At 37.1% G+C, this 10,761-nt stretch overlaps 1 protein-coding gene across 1 annotated transcript; it reads left to right on the top strand.

The window, feature by feature from the left end:
- The first annotated feature begins 295 nt into the window (after positions 1-295).
- Positions 296-10,548, top strand: CA1 (carbonic anhydrase 1). The gene is made up of 6 exons (XM_078441964.2): positions 296-519; positions 1,922-2,040; positions 4,480-4,575; positions 7,156-7,218; positions 8,566-8,721; positions 10,302-10,548. Exons 1-6 carry the CDS (start codon positions 300-302, stop codon positions 10,416-10,418), a joined length of 771 nt encoding a protein of 256 aa, XP_078298090.1. The 5' UTR covers positions 296-299; the 3' UTR covers positions 10,419-10,548.
- The last annotated feature ends 213 nt before the right edge of the window (positions 10,549-10,761 follow it).

Below are 10,761 nucleotides of genomic sequence, written 5' to 3'. Positions count from 1 at the left end.
CTTAACAGTTGTCCTTTGGGACATGGTTGTCTATAAAATGTGTTCTCTGTCTCTTCCTCTTTCTCAATCTCTCTCTCTCTCATCTGTATTTTAGAAATCTAGTGTTAATTGTAAAATATTTATTGTGGTGTTGACAAATACACTATTTCATAGGATAGTATAGAAAAGGAGCATTCTTAAATGTTGAATTTTCATTAAGTTAGACATAATATCATTTAAGATACCAGAATTAATCCTAGTCTAATAAGCAGAGAACTAGTTATCCTCCTAAAACTTGGAATCAGACATGTGATGATTGTATGCATGTGTTTACCTTGCTAGGTCCTGAACAATGGGGCAAGCTGTACCCTATTGCAAACGGAAATAACCAATCTCCCATTGACATTAAAACCAGTGAAACCAAACGTGACACCTCTCTTAAACCTATCAGTGTCTCCTACAATCCAGCCACAGCCAAAGAAATTATCAACGTGGGACATTCTTTCCATGTAAGCTTTGAGGACAATGATAACCGATCAGGTGAGCCAAAAGATCCTTCTGGTTATGTTTTCTTTAACTCTTCTGGGACAAATTAAACAATAGGACTTTAAGAAACACAAACACCATCCTCGGTCTTTTGTGCATGTGTGTAGTACACATAACTTGGCTGCAATCTGGTGAAGCATCTTGGACTTCTGGAAAACTCCCAAGTGGTAAAGGTGAATGTTGGAACCCCCAGCTCTGTCTTCTTTCAGCCCTTCTCTTCCATGACACCAGCCCATCTCTTCTGGTCTCTAGAATCTTTGCACTCACTTCACACTCTCTAAATAAACAGTATTTTTTCCCAAGAAGGTTTAATGAACCATCATAATGAATATAGAATATAGAACATGAAACTGAAAAGGCAAATATTCTCTAATTGGAATGAGGACAGAGGAGCACAGTAGGAAAGAGAAACGGAGTGAAGAATGTATTTATTTTTTACCGCCAGAAAAATAGCTCTGTTGTTGTGAAGTTCTCGGGTACCAGTAAGAATGTAAGTCTTACATAAATCTTGCAAGATTTATTCAGTGCTTAAATGCACTTGTCTATCTCCCCCCCCCCCCCCCCGCCCCCGCCCTCCACTTCTATACTGTAGTCACTGAATTATCTTCATACCCCAGAATCTGGCACATTTCCTGCTACATGGTAAGATTCTCATAAATGTTTCTTGAATAACTATCGAATGGCAATTTCATAAGACAATTCTACTGACAAAAAGCAAGACTTGTTTTAGCACTTTTCTGCAAGGTTCTGACCCTAAGTTTTAAGCACCTTGGGGCTATGTCCATTGTTGTATTATATGAGATCTGGTGTTATGTGTGTTTAATTAGTCATATGATTGTGTAGACTCTCTAAAAATGACATAGTCATTCAATGTTAAAATTTTTAAAGTGACCTCACTGACCCCCTAGCACTTTCTTTCCGTCCCTGGACAGGCATTCTCAAACAAAGCTATCAAGATACACTGTTGTGTTTTGACTAGTAAAAAGTATGTGATGAGTAATTTGTTACTCAAAATAAATTACTAAAGATCTTAATGCATACTTCCTATATAGTCTTTGTTGAAAGAATGAATGAATAAACTTGCAAATTAAAGCAGGTTCGAGGAAATCCTTATAATTCACCCACCTTCCAATATACTTTCTTGGCAGCAGAAAAAGGTAAAATTACAGCTCATGGGCTGAGAATTGTATATAACTCAATGCAATGGTCAGGGATGCACCATACATATGAATGCCATCATCGTGGATGTGGGAAAAAATCCAACAAGAAAATGCCTTTGGCACCAGCGTTTGTTTTTAGTTCTACTCAATCCATTTTCGTGTGGGATTATATTAAATGCAAAGATAAGCAGGAGCTTATGATCATAAAACTAATAGTAGTTCCCTTTTTCTTCTAGTGCTGAGAGGTGGTCCTCTTTCTGAAAGCTATAGGCTCAGTCAGTTCCATTTTCACTGGGGCCGCACAAATGACTATGGTTCTGAACACACAGTGGATGGAGTCAAATATTCTGGAGAGGTAATGTAACTTAGTAACTGAGACATAATTACACTGAGAATTACTCTCAGAAGCAGCTGCTTTACTATATAAGACACCATTATAATAGCTCCAAAAGAATGAGCATTCTGGTCTCTATAGGAGAATTCCCAAGCCCCTTTAAAATCAAACAGGCACGTACTGAGTTTGGCAATAGAAGGAAATTTTGCATGTGAAAAAGGTAGCTGAACTTGGAGTTGAGCTCCTGAGCCCAAGAAGCATCTCTCTCTTCAGAATGCCTTAAAAACTGTTACCTTGACAACAGCATCAAGAGGAGACACTGCTCTCCTTTAAAGCTCTGACTCTAAGCTGACCACACCATTTGCTTCTAATTCAAATGTTCAAGTTTGGACACACCAGTGGCATAGGTGTAGCCAGGCTGGAACACTTCAATAAGACTCTACTAAGAGTGCAAGTTTAACCATAGGAATGTATACAAAGAATAACATACGCCTAAGTGAGGGCCTGAGGGCTCCTGCTGTAGGCCACCACCCTCCACCCTCTTGACTTGCCCTCACACAGAAGTCTGTGATCCATTTCAAGACTCTTCGTCTGTATATACATAGAAAAATCAAGAATATTTGCATCAAACTGTCAACAGAGCATCTGGGAGATTGAAAAAGAAGAACTTCTGTTCTTTATATGTATTAATATAATACATAAATGTAATATATATATATATTCTCCCATATATACAGGTTGACTTTTTATTTTACTTTTACAAAATGAATTTGTAATACAAATAGTTTTGCAACTTTTTCTACTTACCAATTTATCATAATCATTTTTTTCCAAGTCAGTAGAGTTAATTCTACCTCATTCTTTTAATGTTTGTATAGTATTTCATTGTATAAATATGTCAGAATTTATGTAACTGCCCCCCCCCCCCCCGCCCTGATGGACAATTGCAATGCCGTTTGCTTTTTGTTCCATTGGTTTTTGACTTTTACCAAAATATGCGGCAACAAATACATATACCTTATACCCCAGTGAAAACACATCAGTGGGGCAGATTTTTTTTTTATAGGAGGGATTACTAGGTTACAGGGTATGTGCTTTTATTATTTTGATAGAAGTTTTGGGAATTATATACACATATAACTGGCTTTACGTTACATTGTAAAGCTTGGCTAATAACTTTTAATACTACAGAAACCTATTAAATGTTTCTTCCCATTTCTCCCTCAAAAAAAAGTAGACTAAAATTAAATGGACTCGGAGCCTAAATTAATACTATCTTTTTAGATGGGTATCTGGCTGTATCTAAGAAATCTAAATCAGTGATTCTCTCATCTAATTTAAGAAAAATAAAAATAATCCAGGCTAGAGATGAGAGGCACTTAGCCACAAAATTCCACATGTGATTGAGGAAAGGAGGGAGGGAGGGAGAGCAGGAGTTGGAGGGGAGAGATGGAGGAGGGGAGAGAGGAGGAGGGGAGAGAGAAGCAAGAACCAGAGAGCAAGAGAAGACAGAAATTAAATAGGTGGTATGGAGAGAACTAGTTAATTGAAAGTGATGATTGACCAGATGATCACTTTATGTTAGGAGGTCATAAAAGAATTCTTTCAGTAGTGGCATTTGTGTTCAGCCCTAATTCAAGACAAAAGGTTTCCATTGACAGATTATGGACATTCCAGACAAAATCAGCAGCTAATGCAAAGCTGTGAACCAAGTGAAGAGGTATTATCTATGAGATGTGCTTGCTGAAAGAGGGCTATTGATGGGGGCGGGGAGCAAGAAATTAATGGTAACTGTGGTACTTTTTGATTGAGCAATTAGGTAGATGATGGTACCTTTTCCAAAGCTGGGAAAATGAAACAGTTTTGGCAAGGAAAAAATCAAGAGTTATACTCTGGCCATGTTAAGTTTGAGATATTATTAGACACCAATGTGGAAATACCAAGAAGATATCAAGGTGACATACATACATATTGGATATTCAGATCTAGAGTTCCACAGAGAGGTTAGGCTAGAGATAATGATTTGAGAGGAGCCTACATATGCTCAAGAGAATGTGTTCTTGGCCAAGACTCCTAGATTGTCCAGGAACCCCTACCCATAAAGTTACTAAAAAGTATCTCACATGACAGAAATTATTTCAACTGTGTTTAAAACTAGTCAGTTCAAATTCCTGATCTTTTTATACCAAAGCAATTTTTTTAAAAGAAATAATATTGAATAATTATAATATTAGGGGAAAAGAAATTTTACTATTTCCCTGGAAATTGCAAATTGCCCACTCTATTCAATGTACATAACCCTTCTTAAGAGTGAGAATATAGCCCTTTTATCCACTGGATAAAGGTTCACATAAATGTTATTTAAGTCAACAGTACATCTTCATATATTAACAAGTTAATTTATAACTTTTTGTCTTCACAGAAGTATAAATAACTAATTGACCACATTATCATTTTTAGCTTCACATAGTTCACTGGAATTCTGCAAAATACTCCAGCTTTGCTGAAGCTGCCTCACAGGCTGATGGTTTGGCAATTATTGGTGTTTTGATGAAGGTGAGTTACAGAGCTCGGTTAACACAATTTCTTACATCAAAAAAGTATAAAATAAGGCAAAAAGATATCTGAGTCTTTCTTTTTAAAATTTTCCATTCTACTAATGGCTACAGGTGAGCAAACAGTTCTCGAATACTTTGTTGCTTTGTTTTCTCTTGGTTTTTTCCCTTTTTTGAGAGAATTAAGTTTCAGGTAGGGCTAACATGGGAAGATATTGGGGGAGGGTGGAATTTCTATTTTCCAGCTTTTCTAAATTTCTTTTCCTCTAAACTTCTACTTCATAGGTTCAGGAATTTATCAATTTAATGTATCATCAGAAAAAAAAATACTAAGAGGATTATTGTCCCATAAAGAAAGTTCAGTTAATATTTAAAATGTCAGATGTTGGGACACTTGGGTGGCTCAGTTAAGCATCTGACTATTGATTTCAGCTCAGGTCATGATCCCAGAGTTTGTGAGATCAGCACCTCCCCACCCCCCCACCCCCCCGCCCCCATTGGGCTCTGCTCTAACAGCACAGAGCCTGCTTGGGATTCTCTCTCCCCCCTGCCCCTCCTCCACTTGCTCACTCTCTCTCAAAATAAATAGTTAATAAAATAAAATAAAATAAAATAAAATGGCATATGTTGCTGAAACCCTCTATAGGAGAGTCCCTGAAAAGTCCTATAGGGAAGTTATTATTAAATTGGATATACTAGGATCTTTTGGGTTCTGCTCACCAAATTCCAATGTGACAGTTTCCCCCCACACCTCTAACAAGCAATTCTTGGGCACCAGCAGGGTGTCCAGGAATTCAATTCTAACACTATCTACCCAGAGATAGCATCAGGTTCCACAGGTTAAGGGTTCAGACTTGCAAGATTACAAGTCCCCCTGCCCCACTTCAAATGTCAGTCCTCAAGTCCAGATGGTTGTTACCTGTGCTTCTGACTGACTGGTTATAAATCAGAGATTCCCATGACCTCTTCCTTGGGTTCAAAGAGGCTTGCTTAATTTGCTAGCACAGCTCACAGAACTCAGAGCAATATTTTACTTAGTAGATTACTGGTTAATTATACAAGGGTATAACCTAGGACTAGCCAGATAGAAAAGATGCATAGGGCTAGGTATGGGGAAAGGCAAAGAGCTTCCGTGCACTGCCCAGGCACACTGATTTACCTGTATCTCCTTTAATTCACCAATCTGGAAACTCTCTGAACCCAGTCGTTTTGGGTTTTTATAGGAGCTTCATTATTTAGGCACAATTGATTAAATCATTGGCCATTGGCAATTGATTCAAGCTCTAGCCCTGTCCCCTCTACTGTCCTTAGAGGTCTGAGGGTAGAATTGAAAGGTCCAACCCTCTAATCCCCTGTTTGTTTCTCCTGGCAACCAGCCCTCACCTTCAGATTCAGTCTAGAAGTCCCCTAATTAACATAACAAAAGACACCTTTATCACTGTCATCACTTAGCAAATTCCAAGGATTTTAGGAGCTCTGTGTCCTAAACATATGTCTTATTATAAACATCACAGGTAGCTAACTTTTGGGATTATAGCAATTCTAGTTAACCTTTCTTGAGCACTTACAACATGCCATGCATTGTACTCATTATAACTAATAAAACAAGCCAAAAGTAAGAGGTTGTGTTTTGTATCACAGTTTTGCTAAATTCCTGGATTTTGTCTTGTATATCCCTGAACATCTTGTCCATATTAAATTAAAACCAAGGTTTTGTTTTCCACTTCATCTGTGGTGTGAAAAAATGACATACACAGAGCCATTTACAACGGAGATATAGTGGCCATTTCAGAGCTGCCTTGCACATCCTGCTTTTTGAACCTTAGAACTGGGCCAACCACCAATATTCCAAGAAATCAACAAGAACAAGAATATCCTATTTGAGAGAACTAACAAAAGTGAACTTTTACGTAGTGACCACTTCACCTGACAAATCTGTGAAGTACAAATCTCACCCTGCTTGTCAGCACCAATGAACTCTTCTCAAAAACTACTTACATGGGGGTGCCTGGGTGGCTCAGTTGGTTAAGCGTCTGACTCTTGGTTTGGGCTCAGGTCATGATCTCAAAGTTTGTGAGTTTGAACCCTCAGCCGGGCTCTGTGCTGACAGCATGGACTCTCTCTTTGCCCCTTCCACCCTCTCTCTCTCTCTCAAAATAAAAAAATAAAAACAAAAATGTAAAAAAACAAAAAAACAAAAAACAAACAAACAAACAAACAAACAAACTACTGACATGATCATCCTTCTCTTCCATAAATGAGTCTATGTCCTGTAATTAGAACGCTATTTGGGTTTCTACCTCAATCTGTGTGCCCTGAATTGTAATTCTTTGATCTCAAGTAAACACTTTACCTCTTGAGCTGGTTTCTTGTTTTTAGGTTGACAGTGGTTACACATTATGAACAACTTACAGAGCACAAGGGCCCGCAAGGACATACAACCAACAAAATTCCCTCTCCTAAAGCAGAGAGAAAATATCTTACCTTTCTTCAGTTACGGTTTCCAATTGAAAAAAACAATAGCCAAACATAGGCTCACTTAATAATAATTTCTAACACACATTTTTTTTTAAATCTCCAGGTTGATAAGGCCAACCCACGACTGCAGAAAGTACTTGATGCCCTAAACGCAGTTAAAACCAAGGTAAATAGACTAAACACATTAGTTTAAATCAGAGAACAAGAGGGGCCCCTGGATGCCTCAATCAGTTAAGCGACTGACTCTTCATTTCAGCTCAGGTTATGATCTCACAATTCCTGGGGGATCAAGCCCCGCATCGGGCTCCATGCTGAGAGCGCAGAGCCTCCGTGGGATTCTCTCTCTGCTCTTCCCCTGCTTAAGCACACCTGCGCATGTACACACTTTCTCTTTCTCTTTCTCTCTCTCTCAAAAAAAAAAAAAAAAAACTTTAAAAGATAAATAAATAAATGAAAACATTTAAATCTGAGAACAAGAATCCACAGAACTACTGAAATCATTTACATATTTGAAGTGGGGAATAGGAAGCCTAAAGCAAAAGTTACCAGTCTGAAAATCAAGGTACTACTTGGATATTGCTTGCTTCTGAGGTCTCTGACTCAGGTATTTGTTTTGTTTTTTTCTTTTTCACAATTATTATCTATTTCAGCAGGATGAAGCCTATAGAAGAAGTTTCATAGCCATTCAAATTTTCTTTAAAAACTATATCCAACTAAAATGTGATTTTTTTCCCATTTCATGAAGAAAAATGTCACTATTTCTTTAGCAGTACAAAAATGCAGGAGTTAGGGGTATTTTTTTGAGATACCATTAACAAGCCATTAATAAACAACCAAAACAGAAATAGGAATAAATAGAATAAGGCTAAAACATAACTAGTTTGCACATCAATAAATAGTTTTGTCACTGGAACAGTTTCTGGCATCATTCCTAAAAAAACAGTAAATGTTTGGGGCACCTGGGTGGCTCAGTCAGTTAAGCATCTGACCTTGGCTCAGGTCATGATCTCACAGTTTGTGGGTTCGAGCCCCATGTCAGGCTCTGTGCTGACAGCTCAGAGCCTAGAGCCTGCTTCTGCTTCTCTCCCCTCCCCAACCCCTGCTTATACTCGGTCTCTCTCTCTCTCTCTCTCTCTCCCTCTCTACCTCTCTCTCAAAAATAAATAAACAAAACAAATTTTTTTAAAGAAACAATAAATGTTTTATTCTGGAAGTGAAATATCTTCTAGAGAGTATAGATTGTTTTAAAACTTCTTAACATTTGTTTATGTTCAGCCAAATGAGGAAAGAAGATTGCTTGGCCAAAATGCCAGTGTAGCAATTTTTCAGTCTATTACTTTTATTGTTTATATCTACAAACACACCAGTGTATACTATATAGTAGGAAAATTAAATTTTCAGCTAAAATATCAAGACAATATATATACCAAAATTATATAACATAGATACCATATATGTATATGCTGTAAGTATTTTAAATCATGGTATAATGATACATTTCTTTTCCTTCCAGGGCAAACGAGCCCCATTCACGAATTTTGACCCCTCTACTCTCCTTCCTTCATCCCTGGATTACTGGACCTACTTTGGCTCTCTGACTCATCCTCCTCTTTATGAGAGTGTAATCTGGATCATCTGCAAGGAGAGCATTGGTATCAGCCCAGAACAGGTAGAGTATAAAAGGTGAAAGAGTGGGACTTAGGAGTGCAAAGCAGGAATATCACTTCAATTCATAGTAAGGTGGACATTATGATTTCAAATAGATTTTTGAGGAGTATGTTTTCCACTCCCAGTGAAAAAGATTCATTTCTGACTTAGATCTATTGAATAATTAAACAGAAATGTGTGTTATAATACTGTTTTCTACTTTATACACAAAAAAATATGAGATTCTGAACTCCTACTATCTTTTTGACCTTATTAAAAAAAAAATCCAACCTTGACAAGTGTCTTCCTAAGAGTTTGAGAAACAAAGAAAAGATTGTCACTGGAAATTCTACTAAGACTTTGAGGAAGTATGGCTCACAATAGACATACCTTGAGAGTTGACAAGGTTTTTTGTTCTTTTTTGAAGGTTTTAATTATTAACTATCCAAAAAAATATCTCTTTAATTATTGTTTATAATTATGATAATAATAACTACCACTGATTGAGCAAGTACTTTCATTAGGTGCCTTATACATGTTTTGTCAGCCAATTCTCAGAACAAACCTATAGGACAGGCAATGTATGTAGCCTACTGATAACATATGCTACATGCCAAGCAACATTCTAAGAACTTTATGTGTATTAACCCATTTAATCTTCACAAAAGCCCATTGTAAATAGCTGATAGTGTTCAATATTTTTCCTATCAGCTATTTAAGGGGCCTGCTCCATACTACATTATCTGTATAAAGTTTTGCCTCTGTTAAATCTGGAGCGATAAAATGTTGAGGACACACCAATTTCTTTTTCAGTTGCAATCATTATTTCCTTTTTTTGCAATTTTAATTGTGAAGTCAGTGACTTTTTTTTCATGCCTCAATAGTTTTATAGGCCAGTTGATGTTTTTGTGGAACTGTTAAAAGTCTGTCTACATTAAATGACAGGGTTTTTTGTGGGTGTTTTTTTTGTTGTTGTTGTTGTTGTTTGTTTTGTTTTTGTAAGGTGATGTTTTAAGAAAAAGGTAAGAATATATTTTGGGGTGGGAAAGTGATTATTCTGAGAAGTCATAAATTATCACACATTGTGCCTTAACAAAGAAGCCTTCAGCCATAGCTGAAGTCACTTACTCTAAATAGGCTAGATTCTTAGCAGAATCGGACACACAAGCTGAAAACAAACGGATGGCTGTCAGAGGGGAAAGGGTGGGAGATGGGCATAACAGGTGAAGGGGAGGGGAAGGTACAGATTTGGAGTGAATAAGTCACAGGGGTAAAAGGCACAGCACAGTGAATATAGTCAATGTGATTGTAATTTTACTACAGAAACTGAGGCCAAAAGCAGAAAGTCACTGACCCAATTAGCCCAGTTGACACTCTGAGAAAGTTGGCATTCTAATCCAGTCAATCCTTGATCATTTAAACCAAATACCTAGTTCAAAGAAATGTGAAGGAATTTTTGACTTCCACCCTTCCAATTGGTGAAGTCATTGCAATCAATAACTTAGTTTTTTATATATCAGTGCATTGATTATACTGGAAATAAAGTGCTTTGTGTAACTTTAATAGCCTTTGATTCCTTAAATATTTTATTCTTCCTCCCAGCTGGCACAGTTCCGAAGTCTTCTATCAAATGTTGAAGGTGACAAAGCTGTCCCCATTCAGCACAACAACCGACCACCTCAGCCTCTGAAGGGCAGAATAGTGAAAGCTTCATTCTGACGGGATCAGGAAGGAACTTATCCTCCTTCCAGAAACACTGCCCTGCTTCTGACACAAACCAGTAAAACAAATTTTGAAGAAATAAAATTATTTCAATACTAGCAAGACAGCATAGCTGCAAATTTAATCTGTAGAACTGAAAAGTTTTAATTTTTGTTCTTAATGCTTAACTCAAATAATCATCTATAAGTTTGTTAAACTTGTGTGTAAATGCAAGTTTATTTTGTGGAATTATTTATAATTACAATTAAGGTATATTGGATAATTTCTTAGTGACTTGTATCTCTTTCCACTTTATTCAGTTTAGTTGAACCAATAAAATAATTTTATCCCTTTCTTATCT

Source organism: Panthera onca, chromosome F2, assembly GCF_046562875.1.
Source record: "Panthera onca isolate mPanOnc1 chromosome F2, mPanOnc1 haplotype 2, whole genome shotgun sequence".
Lineage (NCBI taxonomy): Eukaryota > Metazoa > Chordata > Mammalia > Carnivora > Felidae > Panthera > Panthera onca.
The sequence above is the reverse complement of the archived record's forward strand: the minus strand, read 5'-3'. Positions and strand labels throughout refer to the sequence as shown.